General features: G+C 40.0%; 1 protein-coding gene across 1 annotated transcript in view; it reads right to left on the bottom strand.

Annotated features, from left to right (window-relative positions):
- Positions 1 to 3,442: 3,442 nt before the first annotated feature.
- DCHS2 (dachsous cadherin-related 2) overlaps positions 3,443 to 24,970 on the bottom strand; it is a 108,714-nt gene continuing 87,186 nt past the window's right edge. The window contains exons 14-20 of the mRNA XM_077300054.1: positions 24,669 to 24,779; positions 18,642 to 18,853; positions 17,947 to 18,098; positions 12,564 to 12,694; positions 11,093 to 11,379; positions 10,865 to 11,003; positions 3,443 to 9,983 (exon numbers count right to left, since the gene is read on the bottom strand). Coding sequence (XP_077156169.1) covers positions 7,348 to 9,983; positions 10,865 to 11,003; positions 11,093 to 11,379; positions 12,564 to 12,694; positions 17,947 to 18,098; positions 18,642 to 18,853; positions 24,669 to 24,779 — 3,668 coding nt within the window. The 3' untranslated portion in view covers positions 3,443 to 7,347. The remainder of the gene's footprint in view (positions 9,984 to 10,864; positions 11,004 to 11,092; positions 11,380 to 12,563; positions 12,695 to 17,946; positions 18,099 to 18,641; positions 18,854 to 24,668; positions 24,780 to 24,970) is intronic.

The raw sequence follows: 24,970 nt of genomic DNA, 5'->3' as shown, positions 1-24,970 counted from the left end.
GACCCTGCAATGACTTGCAGGGTTAAATCATTTTCCTTTCCGCCACATCTCCTTTCCCTTTCTGAAAGCTCACATAGCCTCCCCCTATCCCCTGCTTCCTTCCAACTCACTGTTATCTGTGCTTGTATTTATGTTTTCCTTCCTTCCCTCCACCTGTGTAAACTCTGCTGGGGTCTAGGTGTTGTGAGATGTTCCCCGTTGGCCTGGTTGCATGATGGGGAACTTGCAAAGACACAATTTCCTCTATTCACCATCCTGGCAACTCCCAAATCCTTACCTTAAAATGCTCGCTTTTAAATTTATTTTTATACTTGTATTCTGCCCCTCCCCAAGGGCTCAGTGCAGATCACAATTTTCTTTCCCAAAACTTTTCAGAGGTACAAAGATAGATCTTGTCTGTCCAATCTCTGATTTTAAATATCCACAGATGGGGCCACTTTGGGAATTTGATATGTTGATAATGGAACTGTATAAAACACTGAAGTCTTTTAAAAAAAAAACCCTCAACTCTATTTAAAATCAGACAAAAATTATAATTGGCCCCCTTCTATCTGTCATTCTTGGTTGATGTTTTGCATTTAAAAAAGCACACAGAAATGTCTCTAAATGCAAGAAAACACAATGCTTATTCTGTGTTATCACAAAAGAATTGTATTTTCCTCCAAGGATACACACATTTCTGTGCAAGATTCCAGGTTCCTGATGTCTCTTTGGCAACACATCCCCTGCTGTTTTATATCCATCACTTTGCAGAGAACTGATCCACTGTTGCCAATTATATCACTGGTACACCATTTCTTCCAGGTGCAGCACATGGATTGAATCCAGGTCCTGCTACAATCTATGTTTGTCCTGGCAGAATTGGTTCAAGCCAGAAGAGTACTTCGTTTTCTAAGTTAAAACACTGAGGAAAGATTCTGGAGAAAAACAATCATTTAGTAATTAAAAATATGGAAATAAAACAATAAATACATTCACAACAAAATGTTTCACAACATTGTCTTATGTTACCCATATGAAAAATCACTGAAGACATAAGATTAGAAGACAGATTCTCTATTTTGGGCTGACAGTCACCTCAAAGCTGGAATAAGCATTCCAAAAACAGGGTATTGCAGCAAGGTAACGAGAAAGTGCTGCAACACTTTAGGATATAGAAGTCAGAGGTATAAGACTGAGTTTAATAGGCACATATTTTTTGGAACATCCTAACTAAAGGAATTTACAAACAACATGCACTATACCTTTAAGGGCAATAAAAATGTGCAGGCCCCAGTCCAGTCAGTGTTACTGTTAAAAGTATCTATTGGGTAAACACTGTCAGTATGAGAAGCTGCCACTATAAGCAACTCCATGCAGCTCTTGTGGTATTGCGCAGAATGTTGTGGGCTTAAGGCAGGAGAGTGCCCTCCTGAGGAAGTGGAGACACAATGCCTGAAGTACATGTCAGTGCAGCTGGGGTTGAGCACTTGGTTGCATGATCTACTGTGGAAGTCAAAGAACAAACACCATTTTGAAAGCTATCAGTGAACTTGCCAAGAACGTATCACCATTACCAGCTGATGAGGATCAGAAATGAATGCTGCTGTAGTGGAAACCAGAAATTGATTCCAATTATCACAGTCAACAGGATGAAGAGATATATCATAAACATTGCAATAGGACTAGGATTTCAAAAATTGAAACAAGGCATAAGTATTAAGCAACACGTATTAAACAATGCAAAGAATATTTTTTCATAGGCAGACCAAGGGAAGAACATACAGTAACAGAGAATACATATAGGTATATTGTCCACAGTCGTCTTCTCTTTATTGACATGTCTTTCTGACCTGAGTGCCATACTCTTATAGTGTCATACTATTTGACTGCTGCTTAGTTTGTATTTTGTTTATCACGGTGGCGCTGATAATTTTTAACAACTGAAAGCTGAAGGCACTGTACAGATTCTCTGTTATGTTTCAGAGCTGATCTCTGTGGAGTGATGGAGCATAGATAATTCAAATAAATGTGGCTAATTTGTTTGATAACTAGATTTGCTCAATAAAATCAGAGTCCAGTAGCATCTTTAAGACCAACAAAGATTTATTCAGGGCGTGAGCTTTCGAGTGCAAGCACTCTTCGTCAGACTATGATCTTCTTACATGACAGGGAATATATAGCAAAAATCAATTCTGTTACATCAGTAGACTGTGTCACAACCAAATACAGCCAATGATAATCCTTTGTCAAAACAGCCAAACATGCTAACCTTGTTCAACTTGTGTATCCATATGCCTCACTATGTATTTTATTTCTGATAATGTGACTGTAAGATATGGCATTGTAATGGAATTTTGAGTTTGACTCCGTTGGGAAGTGACCAGCAATTTCCTTGGCAGTAATGTCTCAGGGCTGTTCCGCATTCGTCCAAAATAGCACAATGGTTACTAATTGAAATCGCTACAGTTTTGCCGTTATGCACAACATCGTTGACAATCTGCAACACTCCTGAAACCGATCCACAAAAAGCGCTTCGTTGTAGCGCTTTCAGAGAATTCCAAAAAATGGATTCACCCTCCGGAAAGCGCTACACTCCTGCAACCAATCTGCAACACTAGCGGGAAAGTTCTGTGCATTGTTGCGGTTTCTGCAAAGTCCCTCCCCCTGGCTCTCTCCTCTGATCTTCCGGCGAAGCGATCGCCATTTTTTTTTCTCAGAGCAAGCTGAGATCAACGCACCGGCAAGCCTTCGTTTACCCAGTGAGGCTTCCCCGGCTGCAGTCCCTCTGTTTAAAGTCACCAAGCACAAGCATCACAGAGGCACGTTTGCTGGTTTATTTTCACTTTATTTTTCACACTGTTTTCGGGCGAAAATTGCACCCGTGAGGGGGGGGATTTTTTTTTCACTCGGGGGGAGCGTGGCAACGATGAAACGGCAGCTCAAACATCACCTGCTAGCTAGATTCGTCTCTCCGTTGCAACGAATCAACGCATATTCGTTGCAACGGGTGTGTGTGTGTGTTTTTTAAACCTTCCTTAAAGGGAAAGGGGCTGTTTGGGAGCATGATAACGGCCGCCTATTGGCTGCTTGACGGCCAGGGGCGGGACACAGCTCAGCAATAGCTCTTCCTTTCTAGCGATTTTTGCTGAGACTGGAACCCTGTGGGAAACGATAGAAACGCAACTGGATTCCACTACAAAGGCAGGTATGCATAACGATTTTTCGTTCAGCAAACAATTTGCTACAAGGATCCCGGTGCGGAATGGCCCTCACAGTTGTATGGAGCAAGCAACATATGGGGAGGTGGCAGCCTTTGATCTCTAATAGCAGCATTTTGGTTTCTCTCTGTACAATACACAGAATTCTAGGGGATTGTTTGGCTGTTTTGACAAAGGATTATCATTGGCTGTATTTGGTTGTGACACAGTCTACTGATGTAACAGAATTGATCTTTGCTATATATTCCCTGTCATGATGAAGAGTGCTCGCACTCAAAAGCTCACGCCCTGAATAAATCTTTGTTGGTCTTAAAGGTGCTACTGGACTCTGATTTTATTGTGCTACTTCAGACCAACATGGCTACCGATCTGTATCTATCCCTAGGAGATTTGCTGTGTGTCATTATTATATCATTAGTGAAAAGATAAATGTTCTAACATTGAATTATATATCCAGACAGAAAAGTAAGGCTCCATCGAAACACTTCTAAGGTGCTTCCTACTATTTTTTCCCCTTTGGAATTCCTACAGCTAAAAGCCTGATACAGTGACGGTGAATTCTAACTACATCCTGTTGGATCATTGGGATTTAAATGTAATTAACTTTTCCTGGGTTGGAGCCAGGAGCTTTTTCTTTGTGCAAGAACCTGCTATGGTGCCAATTTAATAATGATTGCTGATATATGGCATTTTGATATGAACTTGGTCCTGAATTAAACAAACGTATGCATTGGCTGTAAGCAAGTCAAATTTTGAGTGGCAGGCTGCCAAGATTCTAGGAGAAACAACTGTCTTATTTTATAGCTTTAGCACTTTGGGCTTAATATATTTTTCCACTAACAAGTTCTGTTCCTTCTTTGCTAGTGTATACTGATCTGTAAAGAACAATGGACTTTTGAGGCAAGTGAAAACTAAACTCACAATAATTTAAACAAATTACATTGTTTACACAAAGAATAAAAAAGTGAGGTGAAAAGAGCTGACGTATGATTTACTGCAGACTCTTTCATTGTGTATTCACATTTTTTTCAGCTCAGCCACACATGAGACTGAAATACATCTGCTTAACGTAGTTCACAGATTTGGACATGGAATTAGTAAATACATATATTAAAAAGAAAAATGTAACAAAAAATGTGAGCGTAACAACATTTCCTAAGCCTAATTATCCTTTGCATGTATTTGGCAAGAGAGGAATCAGCTTAGAGCTAATGCTTTCAAAACGGCAGAATTTAACAACAACTAGATCCAAGAGCAAAGAGGCTCCACCAGAGGCAGCAAAGGACATGCCTGCTGCTATTGAGAAGCCATTTTGCTGGAGGAGAAGCATAACTGGAAAAACTGCATGCTCCCATTGCTCCTTAGGAGACCTACAATAGTGTTGACAACCAATAAGACTTCAGTGGATGGTCTGCAGATAATCAGAATATGGTACACAACAGAAAGAACCAGGTTAAAAATTCTTTACTGGCAGGTTTTGCTCCTATTTTGAGATAACAATGATGAAGGTTGGAAATTTACTCAGCATCTTTACTTTAGATATTGGCAGAGGGATGCCTTTTCCATTGTAGCAAATTGAGAGGCAAGCCTGAGATACACATCTGAGCTACACCAGCTTCCACTATTCAGTCTGTCGAACCAATAGCTATTCTGTTGATACAGAGAATTAATTCATTATGGACTTTTATATGCCACTTGTCTTCCAAGTAGCTCAGGGTGGAATGCATCAATGGACTTCTCTCTCTCTCTCTCTCTCTCTCTCTCTCTCTCTCTCTTATTCCATGCGGATAATTTTTGAAGAGTAGCCTATAATTGATACCACTGGTTATGAGAATAATGGCATACAGTAGTATATTTTAATGGCAATAACATAACCCTATGAAACTGAAAGAACATGAGATGAATCACCCACTATGACAACTATGCCTTGAAGAACTATCTGAATAGGAGTAATACTCCCTAAGAGTATATTCCAACTGTCATCAGTTTTAGCCTCAGCTAAGCTAAAAGCTGACAATATGAGAGATCTTCTTTGCATAAAGCTACTTTGGCCATAAATGAAGCTGCCATATATCGTCAGGTAACTGGTCCATCAGTGTCTGCATTGCCTACTCTAAATGGCAGCAAATCTCCAGGGTGTCAGGCAGAGGTCATTTACCTCACCTACGCTCTGAGATCCCTTAATTGGAGCTGCTTGGGATTCTACCTTTGACCCTCTTCATGCCAATATGATGCTTGGCTACTGTGCCACAGCCCCTCTGTGGTATAGTGGTATTCAAAGTCCCTCTTCAGATACCACTGGTGAGATCACTGCCCTTCTCAAACCCAGAGGCACCTAAAGCTTGGAGTGACAAGTACTGTCTGCAGGAACTATCACCAGCTTTACTATACACACTTCCCAGCTGTGATCCTAGATATCAGGGAAAAAAATTTCACAGTCAGAGTAGTTCAGCAGTGGAATAGGCTGCCTAAGGAGGTGGTGAGCTCCCCTTCACTGGCAGTCTTCAAGCCAAGGTTGGATACACACTTTTCTTGGATGCTTTAGGATCCTTAGGGCTGATTCTGCGTTGAGCAGGGGGTTGGACTAGATGGCCTGTATGGCCCCTTCCAACTCTATGATTCTATGATTCTATGATCCTTTTTTGATAGCAACCAAGAAAACTAATCATATACTACAAGTTTAAATACAATTGGCACAGTTCAGGTTTCTTAAACCTAGTGAGTTTTCCAAACTCAGGCATCTTGGTGTAGTGGTAAGGAGTGTGGCCTTCTAATTTGGCAAGCTGGGTTTGATTCCCTGCTTCTCCCCCACATGCAGCCAACTGGTTGACCTTGGGCTCGCCACAGCACTGATAACCGAGCAGCAATTTCAGGGCTCTCTCAGCTTCACCAACCTCACAGGGTGTCTGTTGTGGGGGAAGGAAAGGGAAGGAGATTGTAAGCTGCTTTGAGACTCCTTCGGGTAGAGAAAAGCAGCATATAAGAACCAACTCTTCTTCTTCTGCAATATCAGGACTCTCTCAGCCTCACCTACCTCACAAGGTGTCTGTTGTGGAGAGAGGAAAGGGAAGGAGATTGTAAGCCACTTTGAGACTCCTTTGGGTAGAGAAAAGTGGCATATGAGAACCAACTCTTCTCTTTTTCATCTTACTCTCCAGAACTAGATTAACATCTGCTTCTGTTATATTCCTCCCACAGGAGTGTTGAGTAAGATTCAAAGACCTAGCCCTGCTTCTCCCCCTAGTACCTCACCTTGGTATATTAAAAAGCAGAGGATAAAAATTAAGGCTTCACAGGTAGAAAAAAATATATAGAAATTGTATTTCAAAACTGTTACATTATTTAGCTAAGCAATTATATCAGTTATTGTCATGACCATACATTTTGGTTATATGTTGTTATATACATACATATTTAGCAAATACACAGTTCATAAATTAATGCTGTCCATTAGGCTTGTTTGGTTTAATACTCATTCCTATCAAGAGAAAAAGTGCAAAGATGTTCATGTATAAGTCAAAGCAAAAGAAAAACTCAAAAGTACTGGCCTATATATGCTGAGCTGATACAATAAATGTGTAACACACAAAAATGTGTGTCTGTCTATGATTCTGCTTGCATTGAGTATAATGTAGCAACATATTTTGGCTCCAGCTGAACTGTGCTTAACTGAAGGAAAGGAGTAGATTAGTGGAGAAGATAAAGCAGCATTATACTTGCCTGAATGGCAGCAACAAACCATGTGTGTCAACTACTGGCTCCAGGGAGACCAGGGACATTGAACAAATTCTACCACCACCACCACTCACTCACTCAATTCACCCAATTTTAAGAACAAGCATTAATGTGGAAGTTCTTTTCCAGCCAGGATTCCCCTTGGCAAAAAACAGCATGCAGAACCCAAGCATTTACTTTTTGCAGCAGAAATCTGAACATTTTAAAAAAGGAATGCCACAAAGGTAATGACAAATAAAGGGTTAAATTTTCAGCTAGGCAGATAAAACAATTAGCTAAATAATCAGTTTAGAGCATAAAAATAAAAATAAAATTTACATATATAGACATGGCATGCTGTGCTCATTAAAAACCATGGCAAACACTTTTTTGCCAAATGTTCATCTAAGGTTGCATTCCGATGATAAACACCCTACACTTGAATCTCTTCTTCTGTTGAAAGTTCACATGTTGGCCCACCTGGGCACATCCCCTTTAGGCTAGGGTGTGAAGTCAGTGGGGATGCCACAGGGGTCTGCACTGTAAGCAGGGACAGAGAAGGAGAAAAACTAGGAGTCATGGCTGATGGAGGATATCTTTGGCTGTGGAGAAGGGGCGAGTGGGGGCAATTTTTAAATGCCTGGCCAGGCCATAGAGATGGCATACGTGGGGGGACTGTCTTTAAACCAGGCTGAGCTACAGAAGTAATCAAGGGAGGGGGGAAAATGAAAGATTTTTTCTCCTTAGGAAAGCTGTATGCTTTTATACTTTCATCTTTCAGTTCTGCAATATCACCAAACACAGATGCAAGAGGTTTAAATCTGGGCTCCCAATTCAGCAAGTAATCCCAGTTATAACTACCTCGAAGATCTTCATCAGAGTCTACCAGGGTAGCAAGAGATCCATAATGGGAGTTCTGGCCATCAGCTATGAAGTTACATTCTTGTGTGATGTCTGTCATGATGTCCATTTCCTTTATCCCTAAGTTCTGAAGTAAAGCCAGGTTACAGCTAGAATACCTTGTGTCACAATCTCTTTCTTCTCCTCCGCCTCCATCTCTGAAGACTGGGATAGTCTGTGTACTTTGACTCAAGGCAACTGCATCTGTCTCTCCAGACTGACATGAAAGTTGATCAGAGTCCCTGGGAATTCCTGAGTCTGGTAATTGTGAACCTCGGTCACTCAAAACTGACCCAGAACTCTTCTGGCAAGGATGCTCATTAATCCTCTGTATTTCCTCATCTTCTGCTGTTTCACCCTCAGCAGAACCATGGCCACTGGAGTCCGAATGCCTGCAAGGATTAGCCATATCCTTCCTTTCTGCAACGCCTACCAAAGTTAGCCATTCGGCTATGGAACTTAAGGGAAGGGTACCTGCTGCAGGGACTGGAGTATTCTGAGCAGCTTCAGGGGCACTGTCTTCATTATCTGCGTTCAAATCTGTTGCTGAACAGCAAGGGATCTCTTTTTTCTCACTGGAGTTCAATGCATCTTTTTTTCTATACCTCACAATAAGCACAGCAAGACTGATAGCGAGAAACAGGAACAAAACAGTAAAGGCGGCAATACCAACGGTCAAGGTGTGTGGTGCCAACATGGAAGAGCTCTCTGGAGTACCAGAAATGTTCACCAGAACTGTGCATATGCTAAATCTAGAGTCCAGTTTGGGGCTGTGAGCTTTTATAAGTAATTCAAGGGTGCCTTCTTTTTTCTTCATGCTGCTCCTTTTCCTTTGGAAAGATTTAGTTAAATAGATAGCACCACTGCTTTGGTTCACAGAAAAGAAATAAGATGGTTTTAGCAGACTGTAATGAATGATGCCATCCAATCCTTGGTCATAATCTGATGCTGACACTCTGCCGACCAGCTGCCCTGCTTCATTCCTTTCAGGGAAGCTGAAAGAATACTGGTCTTGGTCAAAAACTGGGTCAAATTCATCTATTCCTTCGACTGTCACCCGGACTGTAACAGAGGCTGTGGCATCGCTCTTGTCTCTTGCCTGAGCTATAAAGCAATATTTATTCTGATGTTCAAAGTCAAGGACTTGTTTAGTACGAATGACCCCAGTCAAAGCATCTAGGAGAAACATGTCATAATCAACAGGCGCTCCATGGCCAGACAAGCATGGTGACTGGAGGGAGTAAGAAAGATGACCAAAGGGACCAGTATCAAAATCCAATGCAGAGACTGTGCACACCACAGAAAAAAGGGGCAGATTTTCATGTACTCTGCAGTCCAGGTTGGGAAATACAAATATTGGTGCATATTCATTATCGTCAAGAACACTGACAAAAACAGTAGCAAAAGCCATATTGTTTATACCAGCTCCTCCATCAGAGGCTTGAATAGTCAAACTGAATGTCACTGTTTCTTCATAATCCAAAGGTTGGACCAGATCAAGAGAGCCAGTTTTCCCATTTAATTGAAAATGTTCCTTGTCATTTCCAGAGACAATACTGTAAGTGATCTCTGCATTAGATCCAGTATCATAATCATTTGCTGAAACCACAGTAATATGACTTCCAACTGGGATATTTTCTCTAACATGCACATGGTATTCCAAGCTGGTAAATATAGGTGGATTGTCATTAACATCTAAAACAGTGATTGATACTGTAGCTGTGGAGTTTAAATGAGTTCCCTGGTCAGATGCAAGAATTAATATCTGGTAAAATGGCATTTTCTCTCTGTCTAGAAGGCTTCTCAACATGAGATTTCCCACCACTTTATTTGGAGATTGTGGTTCAATGACACACATTTCCACAAGAAATTTGTTACTACCATTACCACCAATAATGGAATATTCAATGTAGCTATTTCCATGCACCATATCATTGTCAATAGCAGATATTGTGAGCAGTTTCTCTCCGATGGACACATCTTCTCTTACACTGAGATTATATGCTGCCATTGTAAACTGAGGAGCATAATTATTCACATCCTGTATATGTACAACCACTGAAGTAACGGCAGTCAAAGGGGGATTTCCGTGGTCAAAGGCTTCTACTAGGAGCTGAATAGCTGGATTTTTGTCCTGGTATATCACTGGTCTAGTCAAAAATAGTGATCCTACAACAAAGCAAAAATACATTATGGTTTAAAAGACTTCCAGAAACTCTTGACCTTTATTTATTACCCTGAAGATATAGATTAGATCTGGCGGGAATATTTCCTGGGAGAGAGGAAGTGCTCTATATTTTAGAAACCTTTGTCTTTCCATTCTCTTGTTCATTTGTTTTTCTATAATTGAACTTTAGTTTTCATAATGAGCCACCTAGGGTTCCCTTGTTATATACTTTAGTAGAATAAGTTTCCAAGTTACTAAAAATTGGTTTAAGCAATCTTTGCTGATCTCTTTCCCACAGCAAGCAAAAAAGCTCCTGCAGATGAGTCATGCAACCTTCTGGAATCTGCAACCTTCTGGAAGAACAGTACAGTGGTCTGAAGAAGAAGAAATGGAGAACTAGCAGACCTCCCCCTCCTGTTTTTATGCAGACTCTTACACAAATGAAACAAGAGTTCAAGACTGGGGGTGGGATTCTGATGATTCCATAGTGCCATATCACATGTCAGTCCTGAAGGTACTTTGACCTTCAGGATCAGCAACAATCTCTTTACAAAACTCATTCATGGTTTAATTCCAAGAATTTATGATGAACTTCTGCTGTTTTTCATGGAAAAGGAACAGCATGGAATTCTGTCACTGTTTGCTTTGCAGGTGGTCTGAAGGGAAAGGAAAATTTCATGTTTCCAATACAGGTGTGTTTTTGCTTTAACATGGCTGGTTTTTCTACCTGTGTTTCATGTATGTTCTAGCTGAAATGTATAGTTTCAGTGACTGTTGTAATGAAATGTGACTATGTGGATGATCAGAATTCTGTATAGACAAATGAATGTACAAGAGTACAGTCCATAATGCATGTTCCATACTACCGGCATGCTGGACTCACCATTTTTTGGATCAATAGAAAAAGCATCAGAGGATGAGATAATTCTGTAGGATATCTTTCCATTATACTCTGAATCTCTGTCTGTGGCACACACAGTCAAGACAGAAACATTTGTAGTTGTGAGTTCTGGTATCTTAACCTGAAATGAAAACAGATTGAAGTGGCTCAAGCACACATGGACAGAAGTATTACACACAAAAGCTTCCACAGCAACTTTTTTGTTCTTACCTGATAGGCATCCTGAGTAAAAACTGGTGGATTATCATTTATATCAGATATAAGGATTAAAAGTTTTTCTGTGGTCTGATGCACAGAATCTGAAACTTTGATCAACAGTTCAAGCTGACTAATTTCTTCAAAGTCTAATGTCTGCACCAATGTGATTATTCCCTTGTATTTGTCAATTGCAAATTTCCTTCCAGGATTACCATCTTCAGCAAAACTGTAGTGAAGAGGCGGGCCCAGGTCCGCATCATCTGCCAATACTTGCATCACAAGGAAGCCAAGCGAAGTATCTGCAACAGACAGGCTCAAAGGTGAGTCGTGGCTCTTTTTGCATGTTTTATAGAAAGCTAGCCTCCTAGACATGTCCTATTTTTATGAAGTCTAGGTGTACGAAAAGAGGACTTGCTCATGACCATTAAAATATTTTAAATCTGAGAGGAGTATGGCTGACTGGATGGCTCACAACATTTCTGCAGCCCCTCTCATTGCACACCTCGTAACAGATTGGATCAAAAGGGCTCTGCTGATGTGACAGGCAGAGAGGGGTGACCAAGCTTGCTTTCACCTTCTCAGTGAAGATGTGGCTTTTCATCACTACAAAAACCTCAACCTTCAGCATCACCTTTTTAAGGTTTACAGACTGGGAGAGAGGGCAATAGGAAAAAATCCACTTCAACCAGACTTTTATGTGGGCACTGCTAGAATTCAACCCAATGTAGATTTCTTGCATTTGAAAACTTTCAGCATTGTTGAGTGTCCAGGAAATAAGCTTTATTTATGGAAATGTGAGGATCTCTAGCATCCCAATTTGGCTCTACTGTCTTCAATGGATACATTAGTTTTCTTTAACATAACATCAGTGTTACAAAAACAGAACAGCAAAATTTAATCAGGAAGTGCTGGCTTATGAATTGTACTTATTTTTCTAAAAGGGGCAATAGAAATTAAATCTCAGGAGTTTGGCATCTGAGTCTTGCAGCAGTATATTTTAACGAATACATGACTTGAAAGGCTAGCATAAATATGCCACAAGAATATTGAGCATTTAATGGGCAGTATCTATGTTTTCTCATATTCATCTCTCTCTTTTCTGGAAGCTCTTTCACCCCTCCCCCCCTAATTATCAATCCATAGAGAGGAGCAACCATGTGAGGCAGTGGGCTGGAATGAGGAAGGACAAAGTCATGAGGAGAGACAGCCTCGGTGGGACTGCACTTGAGGAAGCAGCAGGGGGAATTATTTTCGCTCCTTGACCTCTTCACTCTACCCACCCCCCAGACCTCTGCAGATATTCCTCTGTCTGGTTCTATGACCATACAATATTTCCATGGGTCTGAAAGGGTGCAAAACTAAATGCCAGAACATGAAGCATTTTCTGCATAGAATGATAGGATACTGCCCAATTAATTATTCCTCTGACCAGGTGTTTCCATTTCAAAAATGTCTACTACAGCCCAGCAGTCAGTCCACTTACTTTCAGGGAGCTCCACTGTCCCTAGTGGCTGGATAGTTGGAACGTTATCATTGACATCCACTACTTGTATTTCTACTGTGCTTGTAGCTGACAGCCTGGGAGTTCCCCCATCAGCCGCTTGTAAAACCAACCTATTAAAAATTAGCCACAGTGAGGTTATGTTAGGAATAAAATATCTGTACATTTCTATAGGGTGGATCCTAGCTATGTTTTTTGCTGAAAGAACATATTTCCTCCTATGGAAAGAAGGGAAGGAAATTCATCCCTTCTCACTGCAAACTCCTCTCCCCAAGAGCACAATTCCAGGGGGGGGGGGACGACAAGAGGCTGAGGAGAGCCATGAAAGGCAGAGGCAGGAATGATTGTTTCATGAACACTGTTATGCTAAAATTTATCTTGCCCTATTGATTGTTCACCAATATGTTCAAAATGATTAACATTTTGTATATAAAACAGCTACAAGTATTGCAATCTTGTCAATTGGCTCAATCCAGAATTTCCCACACCCCAGAGTGAGTGTTCGATCAGTAATGCCCATGGTAGTCTGATGTGGATTTGCATCCAACCCCTGCATTAAGAGGTGGACAGCAAGTCTGGATGGTCACTAGATTGGAATGTCTGCTGGCCGGCCTGCGCATAATAAACAGTTGCCTCTCTTTAAAGAAAAGCACTCTGAATCTGTTAAGAATGCTTTTACAAAGTGACACATAAACTAATAAAGCAATCCAATTAAATATTCCCCGCCCCAAATGCTCAAGATAAATACCAATAATGTTAATTCATCATCATGAATACAGTTCTGGGAAAAGACAGAGTTTGCGAGCCATAAGCTGATAAAAAGGGGCGGCAGGGAAAGCACAACTAAGGACTTACACTGGTATTTCATGGTTGTCATATGTTCTACATACTGTAAATAGGTTTAAATTAGTAAGCAGTATTTTTTCTTTTGATTTTAGAAGCCTGTATTTTATTATGATTTTCATTATAATCTACTTCAAAACCAGAATATACACTTATTAAACCAATATGCAGAATTCATCTTCTTCGTATTTGACACAGTTTTCCTTTCAAAAGTGACAAATGGCATTATTATTATTTGCACAACAGAGCTGGGCACAATAAACTGAAATTTAATCTACAGACTCCTCTTCCATTCATCTACCACATCAGTTCGGCTCTTTGAGTTTTTGTGGCTTAAAAATTGTCAGAACACATTACTTGAATTACAGACTTGCATTCAAGTTTGTAAACATGCATAATTTCATATTTTGTCTAGAATGTATATCAGTAAAGTACATATGGAAATATTTACTAAAATAATCGGTTCCTTAGGTTTCAGTGAAAAAGGAAACGCCATAAAAACATTTCAACCAAGACATTTAAATTAAACTTCTGTCAGCACTTCCTCTCTGAAGCCACTATTTTAAGGGCCTTAACATTTCAGACTCAGTAAACTGCTGAGGTGAAATAGCAGTTAATTTAAGTTTTGAAAAAGTGAGTCCTCTACTGTGAGTGGTTGCTACGTTAAATGCAGTAGTCTACTGATTGAATAGACAAAGAGCCATTTTAAAATAATAATTCAACATTGCTGTCGCTGCCAGATTTAAGGTGGGTGGTGGGAACTGAAACCACGATGAGGGAGAGAAACGGTTCTCCACCCACAAGTGTCACAGGCCCCCCCATTCGTCTATTACATTCTGTAATAAGGATAGTTAAATTACATAATTCTGAAGCCCTGTTCTTTCAAAGAGGTTAAAAGTATGGCCAGTACTCAACAATTATGCCCTGGATGCATCTGAGATCTAATACTGAATGAAAAGGCATTCCATAGGGTCCCCCAAATTCCATTTTTGGTACTATACGATATGATAACATTTATTGTATGTAGCCAAAGGCCATTACAAAACATAATTAAAAACAATATGGTACAAATACGAATAAAACAATATTCTCCAATATTGCGTACATAAAATTGTAAATGAGGGCTACTGAAAAATATGGTGTATCAAGGTGGGGGCTCCTGTAAAAAAAGCTTTGGTTCGGATCTTCCAGGCGGCCAGAGCAAAAAGTGCCACCCTACATGAAATATGGAGGTAGACATCTGATAACAGATAGGTGACTTTGTCAAAATCAGAAATGGGGTATGAGTTCAGTAGTAACTCGGCAAGAAATTTGCCCCTGGGTTCGGAGTACAGGGGGCAAGCCAAAACATAGTGGGGCAGGTCCTCCACAGATGGATTTCCACATATAAACATGTGTTGGGCTGTGGGTATTTGGAGATATCACCCAGAGAGCATGGCTGATGGCATCATTTCAAACCGCAAAGATGTTAGGGCCATTCTAAGATTGTGTGCTGTTATGTTTACTAAATATGATGCTCTAGAGTGGTCTTTTTTATTGTTTTATACCATGGGGCTGATTGTGATAGCAGAATTGAAGAGTGATCAATCAATGAATCAGCTTTGAGCACCCAATCACATATATCAGAGATATTGGCTGATGTGTGCAGTAAGTCATCTGGTATGGTATAGCGTGAAAGAATGGAGCTAAAAAAATCAGACCGAGTCCAATCTTTGCTCAATAAGAGCTCGGTATATAAAGATGATAGATAGATAGATAGATAGATAGATAGATAGATAGATAGATAGATAGATAGATAGATAGATAGATAGATAGATAGATAGATAGATAGATAGATAGATAGATAGATAGATAGATAGATAGATAGATAGATAGATAGATAGATAGATAGATAGATAGATAGATAGATAGATAGATAGATAGATAGATAGATAGATAGATAGATAGATAGATAGATAGATAGATAAGACAAACATAGGGTATGTGGTAGGTATTGGTGAGGATGGGGACAATACCTCTGTATTTGCAGACATTTATCCTGATTTCAGCATACATCTTCATTCTAAAGGTAAGCAATGCTTTTGGAGCCTATGAAGTACAAAGAACCTGATTCTGATTACTGATCTTCTCTGCTTCCTCACTTCTCAAGAAACTCTCTGAGACCTCAAAAAAACTGTTGGTTGTGAATAATAAAGGCCACACAGACTGGGGAGCTGCAGTGTGAAGGTGGAGCTAAATGAAATCTCCATGTTATGCCAATATAAGCTTGGATATCTATGGCCATGGCATTGGCAAGAGAGAAAGACTGAGTCTGGTATCACCCAGTTCTTTCTCCTAACTGCAACACCCACTGCCAGGTTGCATGGCTTTTTGTGCTCCAACCTTTCAGACTACTCAGAGGCTACAGAAAGGCAGAGGTCAAGAAAGAGCTTTGCTGCTTACACTTCAAAGGATCTAACCCACAGTCCACTATTATATCGAAACTAGTATATTGTGGTTTGTGGTTCTTTGCTTAACTAAAACTACAAGTCGTGAGTAAGCCATCGTTTCCAGTTCTAGTTTGAAGAGAAAGCAAAAAACATAGATTGTTGCATTTGATGATCAACTGCCGCGGAACAGAAAGGGGTGAGGATTGCAGAACACGGTGGGAGGGTAGGACATACAAATCTGAGCTGTGCCTGTATGGTACTGAAGCATAGTTTGGTTTTATATTGCAGTCAGTCTACAGTCAAACACAGAGTTAAACAACTACAGAAGTGACAATTTTTTTAAAAAATCCCATTTTGTCAGCCTGTTTCAATAGCCATTTGTAAGTCATTCCTTTCAACTTCCCTTTGGTTACTGTATAGTCTTTCTTAAGTTGGATCTCCTTCTGACTTGAATCCTGGCAGCTGGGGGCAAATATTATGCTCCACAGGAAAATCTGGATGTTGCTATGGACCGAAATTTAGTGGGAAAGCTCAGCTTGCAAGCAACTACAAAAAAGCACTGCACAAGTGTGAAGCCACGGATCATAGAGTAGATACATTATCTTCAGGTTGTTTGGGAAGGACAGGGATACCTTGGCTCATATGCATATTTGCACTCACGCTTTCTCACGCACACAAAAAGTCTTTTTGGGAAAATCGATTTCCTTTTTTATATAAGTAACTGTAGATGAAAATTTAAAAATATGAACATTTAAAAATATGAACATTTAAAAATATGAACAAAAGAGTAAGTGAGACAGAAATTGAAAACAAAGTAATTTGGGTGGAAAGATTCAGACAGGCCTATTCAGTCTAAATTTTCTTTGACTCTGCAAAACTGGAGGTGTAAGGGCCAAATTAGACATATGACTTTTAGAGATATTTGAGTCCTGAATGCCATCAAGGTGGGGGGAGGATGGACTCTTGTTTTCCCCTAGCCATATTCTGTGCCAAAGCAGTGTGTGTGTTTCCCCAAATTTAGTAGGAAAACATGGAAATAACTGTGCTGTTTCAGCATGAGAAAAGCTGCCCGGGGGGGGGGGGGGGGGCGCAGGTGCCTCTATTTCCCCCTGCAGCTGTGTTCTGATCCCAGTTGTTCAGAAGAAAACTTGCAAGAACTTGTCGGGAAGGATCTCACTTTCTCCTTTATCCCCATCCTCACACTATTCCCTCTTTTCCTCCTCCTGGCAGTTCCCATATCCTCTACCCTTTTCCTACGTCCTTCCCACACCACAAACCACTTACCTTTTATCTGCTCCCTCCAATATTCAGCTGTATTTATTTCATTTATGCCTTGCCTTTCTCCACAACAGAGAATCAAGGCGGCTTCATCTTCACAACAGCCCCATTAGGCAAGTTGGGCTGAGAGTGTGTGACTGGTCTAAGGTCATCCATGAACTTTCACAGCAGATTGGTGAACTGAACCTGGGGCTTCTATATTATAATCTGAAACTATGAACAATAAACCATGGGGTGGCTGCTTTTGAAGAGCAGCAAGCAAGCAGGCCTGTGTGAGTTGTGTAAGTTCTTCAGATTTTGTTGCCAAGGCCAGCCCTTCCTCCTCCACCCATATTTTACTGACAGAAACCAAGACCTGAACATTTGTGATATTGTTGTTGTTGAAACAGAGAAATTTTATTTATTAAAACTACAAGAACTGCTTCTATTATTTGGGAGGTTTAACTCCCCTGTAATATTATTTTAAGAAGATTACAGATATTTCTGCAAACCAGAGATGAGGCCACAGATCCAGAGATGAGGCCATGTTGAGAATTCAGTGTATCGATTATTGATTAAGAAGAAGGAGGGAGGAGAGATAGTAAAAGAAAACATCAGGTGGCAGAAGAAAATAGTAAAGAAACAAGAAAGAGAAATAAGTAAGGACAGCCTATTCAGCTAGCTGCTCTCCCAGTAGAGATGGAAACGAAACTGGAAGAAGGGTCTCCACCAAGGCCTGAAGGGAAAGTTTGTTCCTGCCTCTCTTGAGTCAGAGTCACACACCAAAATGTCCTATGCCTCAGAGGGAAAATTGGACATACTGATCATAAACCAACCTGTATGATGAAATGTCTTCCCGATCGAAGACTGTGTAGGCTGATATAATTCCTTGTTCTGAATCAATGAGAAATGCTTCATTTGTGTTGCCAGATAAAATTGAATATTTAAGTTCTCCATTTATTCCACTGTCGGGATCTGTTGCATAGGCCTGAAAGGGAACAAAATTCATGCTTACATTGAAATGATGAAATATACATCCTGGCTCAGAAATGGGTTACTATTCTTTAGGTAGTCCACTGTGTATATGCAGTATCTTAGCAGCTACTATACTCTGCCTGTATTACAGTTTGCACTTGACCAAAAGTGGCTGTGGTAGCCCATTTAGCAGCTTAACCCATGGCATATGGAGAGGCCTCTGGTCTGAATTTACATGCAAGAGGAATACAACAACAAAAAAGGGAATGCAAACTAAACCCAACAATTGAATCAGGTACTACAAAGCTTGAGACAGAACAATGTTAAAAATGAATTAAATAAAATACATCAATTTATTTACAGCCCCTAAAAATATAAATATAAAACACGGGCTTTACATTTAGCCTCTAAACAGATACCACTGTACTACGTTGTCCTCAGTATACTATTTTTCTTTTTCTTTTTCAAACAGCTGGTAAACTTCATGAAAATATCTATATAAAGTACAACTATCCCTAGTTGGATAAACACAGTTTAAACACACATTTGAAATTACCTGCGTGATGTAAGTGCTGTAGAGTTGGCCTTCCCATACTAACACTGTGAAACAGCTCTGTTCAAATTGAGGGGCATTGTCATTCATGTCTTGTATCAATATGGTCATTCCACACAGCACTGAGCTCAGGCCATTGTCAGCTAAAACTGTAACATGTAACTTTTGCCTGACTTCATAGTCAAGAAATTCTGCTTTCTCTACTGTGATTACACCTACAGATTTTAATGAAACAAAATGTACAGGCACACATAAGTAGTTAAAATGTTAAGAAACATGGTGCTACCTTTTGCATAAGTAAACCAACAAGGCTGTAAATCTAGAATTCATTTCCTCACACTGATCATGCTCCAAATCAGTGTGCATAAATTAAAACCATAATGGCAATTTGGCCAAAAGCAAACTATGCAAGAGTGGGAGAACATCTGTTCCATATTAGACCATAGCAAGAAGCACAGCAGCTAAAGATCAGCTGCTAAAAGAGCTTTCTATCAGGGCTGATGGCACACTCTTACCTTCCTGAATCATTACTAGCTCAGCAGCCTTTATTTTGCCCTCTCTATTATCAACACAGTGTGCTTACTCAAGAGATTTCTGTGATGGAGAGTGCATGTCAATGAATGAACTCACTGACATGGGCAGTTTTCTTAATCTATGAACTTGCAAAGCCTTGCTGGTTATCAAGGCCATAAAACAGGCAAGCAAAGCAGGGTTTTTACAGCATATGTGATTCCACAGTTACTCTAGTCCTATGCCCAATGAAACCAATTTATTTACGCTGGAGAAATTCTGCCCAATGACTAATTTATAGCTACTAATCTTGGTTCTCCTGCAGTCTCCTAAATTTGGTAAATTTAGACTCTGGAGTTAATTGTCTTATGATGACCTCCTTCTTCATCATAAGGTCTACAGAGATGGAACTACTTTGGCTAAGAGTATAAGGAAAGCTTACTAGTTGCCAAGTATCTCTCTGACCTGGTAGGAATATATGAGCCAGAGAAGAACTCCCCCTTTTCTCTCTGACAAACTCAAATTTACATTTCCTACAAATGGGGAATTATGCAGTGGCAGGATGCAGCCTAGAGAAATAAAATTCTTGCAATACCTCCTTCATCTTCCTTTATTCTTCAAATTTTTCCACCTCCCCTCCAGTTCACTTTGTGAATTGTATTTCCCCTAGCATCTGGCATTAAATGGCAGGTATTCTTGAAGCGATATTGCAAGAATACAACAGGTTCCTACTTTACACAAAGAGTGATAAAACGTGGAATTCACTGCCAGAGGATGTAGTGAGGGCCACGGGAATAAATTCCTTTAAAGGGGAATTAGATTCATGGAGGATGTCTATCAATGACTACTAGCCATGGTGACTGAAGGGAAATGAATCCCAGAGCCAGGAGGCATCACCGGTAGGCCTTGGCAGTTGGCCATCCAGAGGAACTGGTTGGCCAGTCTGTGAGACAGGATGCTGGACTAGATGAACTACTGATCTAGCAGGGCTTTTCGTATGTAGCAATTAGTGTGCCGGGCTAGGATCTGGGAGGCTTGAATTAAAATCCCCACTCAGCCTGTCATATGCTCTGAGCCTAAACTACCTAACTGTTTTTATGTGGATAAAATGGAGGAAGGGAGAACAATATATTCCTTGGAAAGAAAAAATGGGTAGGATATATTAGAAAGATTACAAAGTTTTCCAGCATGTATATATCTTGATTCTGTTCAATTAGCAACACAGTTGCTGAAAACATCTTATGTAAATGTTTCCAAATGTGTGCTTGATTCAGATTAAATATGACAGTCATTTTAATTAAATAATTGATTATTAAAAACATACTTGAGGTTTAACTAAGCAGTAGATCTCTGTTTCTACAGCCAGAAGGAAGTTATGTTTTCAGCAATCAGCTGGTATTCATTTAGCACACAGCAACTTTACTCATAAAATCTAGCCTATGGATTGTTTATGTAATATATATATATTTAAAAGGCATATTTTATATTACAGTACATTTCCCACAAATATATCTAGAATATTTAAGCCCTCTTCACTTGAATATTTGCAATTTTGCTGAGGTTTAACACTATATGTAAAATATCCCAAACTAAAATTCCTATAGAGAATTAAAATGAAGTTACCAAACATTTGACCACACTGATCATAATTTAGGGCCTAATAGGTTTTCTTTCACAAAAAGTACAGTGAATCAAATTGCCTTCTCCACTGACTTATGAAGGATTTAGATAAGAAATTGACAGGGAATTTCGAGAAAGAAACATCAATATAGAAACACATTTCTCCATGTCTGACATAGCTGGAAAAGACTGCATGTCCCACTAATACCTTAGAGACTCAAGGTAGCAGGCAGTAAAACTTCCATATCTGAAAACATATAAAGGGAGTGTGTAGAAGTGTATCTTTTAATGTTCATTCCCAACATTTGGAGCTCTTTTCATTCTGAGTTCCAACAAGACCCAAGACTTTTCAGATTATGATGTTAGTGTGAACCTATACTGTACAACTTCTTAAGGTTCTACTAGTGTGATATGAGAAGCTTGGGCCATATGGCAGGAGCCCTGTTCAGCCCTTCCACATGGCTGTGTCATCTCCTCCAATAGTGCAGCATTAGTGGTGAGGAAAGGGGAATAGACACTACTACTGTTGTCCTACAACAGTCATTCTTCAGGAGGTGTTCAACTGTTGTGACAAAGTAGACTGTATCACTTCAGACTGGAAATATGGAGAAAGAGTTTACAATTTTCCCAATGATCTTCCACATAAAACTGCCTTTTCATTCTGAAGATGAATCAGAGAGAGAAAGAGAGAACTCTTTAAAGTAGCATTCTCCTTAATGGGCTACGTTATATCAAGTACAGGTCTTTTCTGTGTGTGAACACTTATTTTGATACTGAAGCCCCTCTTCCCCCTTCAGGTCTAGAACAGTATTCTCTCTTTGTTGGTAATGTATGTTCTAGAGCAGCCATTCTCAACAGGGGCTATATGCATCCCCTGGGGGGCCTTGGCACAGTTAAAGGATGCTACAGACTGAAAAATCTGAGAAGCCCAAAGAGCTTATGGGGATGCCTGGTAACTGAACAGAAATGCCCTTTTTGTCTTATATGATATCATTAATGTCAGCTTGGTGTAGCAGTTAAGAGTGGTGGCCTCTAATCTGGAGAACAGGGTTTCATTCCCCACTCATCCACATGCAGCCAGCTGGGTGACCTTGAGCCCGTCATAGTTCTCAGAGCTCTCTCAGTCCCACCTACCTCACAGGGTATCCATTGTGGGGAGAGGAAGGGAAAGGTGTTTGTAAGTCGCTTTGAGACTTCTTCAGGTAGTGAAAAGTGGGGTATAAACTCTTCTTTTAATTGCTAGAAAGTTTAAACTTCATCAAGGGAAAGAAAAATAAATAATGTCCTCTGTTCCTTTGTGTGTGCTTGAATTAACACATTCAAGAAAAAAATAACCGTACATGTGTCTCTTAGTCAAATGTTCTAGAAATCTGTCTTGCGTATATATAAGACAAAGTACTTTGAATATAGTTAATTAACTCTTAGCTTAGGCCTTTTTTAGCCTCACTCGTTGTGCATGCCTACTGCCATGGGCCCTAGAACCTGAGAAGAGCTCTTAAAAGGGCCATGGTCAAAAGAAGATTGAGAATGGCTGTTCTAGAGGCTATACAATCATCATATAATCTGATAGCTCTGGATCTGGGGATACTTAAATCTGAGGATCTGGGCAACATTTATTGAAGGGAGATCTTTCTCCAAACTTAAGGGACTCCAAAACAAGAATATGTGAAACAGTGGAGACAGGATAGAGAGAATGGGTGAACAAAGGACAGAGAGAAAGATAGAGAGGGGGTGGGGGAGAAAGGGAAGGGAGCAAAAACGGAGAGAATGGAATAGCTGCTCCCCCTAGTTCCTTGTGGGCTCCCAGTTGTACCTTTCTGTTTGCTACTATGATGAGCCATGATGAACTGCAGTATCTTTCAATGACAGGCTTGGTTTACATTTTATACAAAAATAGTTATAACATTTTATTTTACCATAAATTTTCTGGGATAACAGCAGGTTAACAATCGTTAGGCTCTATTCAAGTAAGACGTTGTCTGAATTTCAGACAAATCCAATGAAAATTGACTGAGTTACAAAAGATCAACTGGAGTCAGAAAAGCTTAGGGAGTGTTTGTCCAACCATCTTTTGCGGATGTGGAAAAGAATTCATCTTTCTGATGCTGCCAAGCTGTGCTTTTTGTTTACTTTTTAAAAATCTGTTGTGAACTTCTCACATTATTGTTTTTCCGGTTCCATGTTATTCAATGGTGAGAGAATGGGATATATTACTGTAGGATTTAAAAGCCCTCTGGGAGCTGAGGCTCTCGGAAATCCAGAATTTGCCAAGTTAAGCTTTAACACTGTATATATTGTGACACTGACCACCCCCCAACCCCCCATTTCATCAATCTGGGGGATTTTATAGATAGAGACTTTGATCAGATTTGGCAAAACTGTGGGAGGAAACATTTCCATGGAGAAAACATTTTGGAAGGAGTCTGCAAAGGGGTACAGTCTATCCAGCGGTAACATGGGCGTGTGTGTAACAAATTTAGCTGTGCTGACAACATGGATGCAGATACTGGGAGGGACAACAGTGCTTACAAGGCTGACAACTGAGTGACAAGATCTGGTAGGAGTAAGCAGTGCTTGTCCAGCAGTGGTCATGTACGTGTGTATACACAGAAACTCTGTGCACACAGACCTTGCACACATGCTTTCAAACATTTTTAACACAGGGCTAGATTCAAGTCTAACAGTACATTAGAGACCTACAAGATGTTCCTGCTATAAGTGTCTGAGAGTCAAACTTCCCTTCATCAGCTACCAGTCACAAAGATAGAGCTTATTTGCATACAGCTTGCACATGCACAGGGACAAAGCTAATGTATAGCAAGTACGCTAGCATGGGGACAGAGCCTGTGCTTCTGGATACACGCTGGTGGCTGGAGGCAGCACAATGGCTTCTGAACTCCCTTTAGGCATGTTGGCATGCATACACACACATATGCACACATGGATATGAAAACCCATTTTTCTTGCCCATAACAAAATAATAGAATAATGCAAGGATATGTGAGTTTGCTCCAATGTCATAATTATTTTGATTATAAAATCAGAGTCCAGTAGCAACTTTAAGACCAACCAAGATTTATTCAAGGCGTGAGCTTTCAAGTGCAAGCACTCTTCGTCAGACTAAGAACTGACCATCATGACAGTGGGAATATATAAGCAAAAGTTAATCTTGTTACATTAGTTACATTATATTTGCTTATATATTCCCACTGTCATGATGACCAGTTCATAGTCTGACGAAGAGTGCTTGCACTCGAAAGCTCACGCCCTGAATAAATCTTTGTTGGTCTTAAAGGTGCTACTGGACTCTGATTGTATTGTGCTACTTCAGACCAACACGGCTACCCATTTGAATCTATAATTATTTTGAGCAAACAAGGAATGGAGAGTGCACTTTCTACACATAGATGTAGCCTTTTGAAAGAATTTCCTCAATAGGTTTTTATTCCTTTTTTGCCTAGAAAATGGAAGGAAGGCCTCCTGGCGACTAAGTGATGGCATCTAATAAATGATAAATGCCACAAAATACGAGCAAGTCTGTGTAAATTTCCTTTTCCTTTTAAACTCCTGTGCGAAGCGATGTAAAATTAAGCATCAGGTTCTTTTCTCTCCATAGTTTTACTGCACTGTTTCTTTGGTCACCATTATCGTTATGGGAGTGTGACTCAGACCCTTAATCATCAAACAGTTCTGGAGAAAAATCAATCCTATGAAAGTCTGATTTTGTAGCAACACATTTTGGTCAGAGAACAAAGGCCAGCTTCTACTGTTGCTTAAATAAACTAACACTAACCACTGAGATAATGTTTGTACAAAAGCAATCACGATTCCAATGTGGAAAATGTTTTGCTAACGCCTCAAATGGTTTTAGAACAGCTGCGGACAAATAGGATGATTTACCCGTGATGGGATGGATAGAGAAAATGTCTTCATGTTCATTGATGAGGGTGTGCTTGAAATTCTTTCCCATCCAGCCAGGGTCATAAGTGGCAAGAGTAAAAACAGAAGTGCCTACAAGCACGAAAAAGAAAAGAAATGTAACTAAAACTTCAAAAGATCCTATGTTAACCAGTTATTCATTTGTTCCATGTGAGGCCAAATTTTGAAAGTTCAGGTATCCACCTTCTGTTTGTAGAACTTTATATACTGTTATAACTGTAATTTAATGTGGCTCAAATGTAATTGCAAACTAGGGTTTGGCA

Source organism: Paroedura picta, chromosome 10 (assembly GCF_049243985.1).
Source record: "Paroedura picta isolate Pp20150507F chromosome 10, Ppicta_v3.0, whole genome shotgun sequence".
NCBI lineage: Eukaryota > Metazoa > Chordata > Lepidosauria > Squamata > Gekkonidae > Paroedura > Paroedura picta.
The sequence above is the reverse complement of the archived record's forward strand: the minus strand, read 5'-3'. Positions and strand labels throughout refer to the sequence as shown.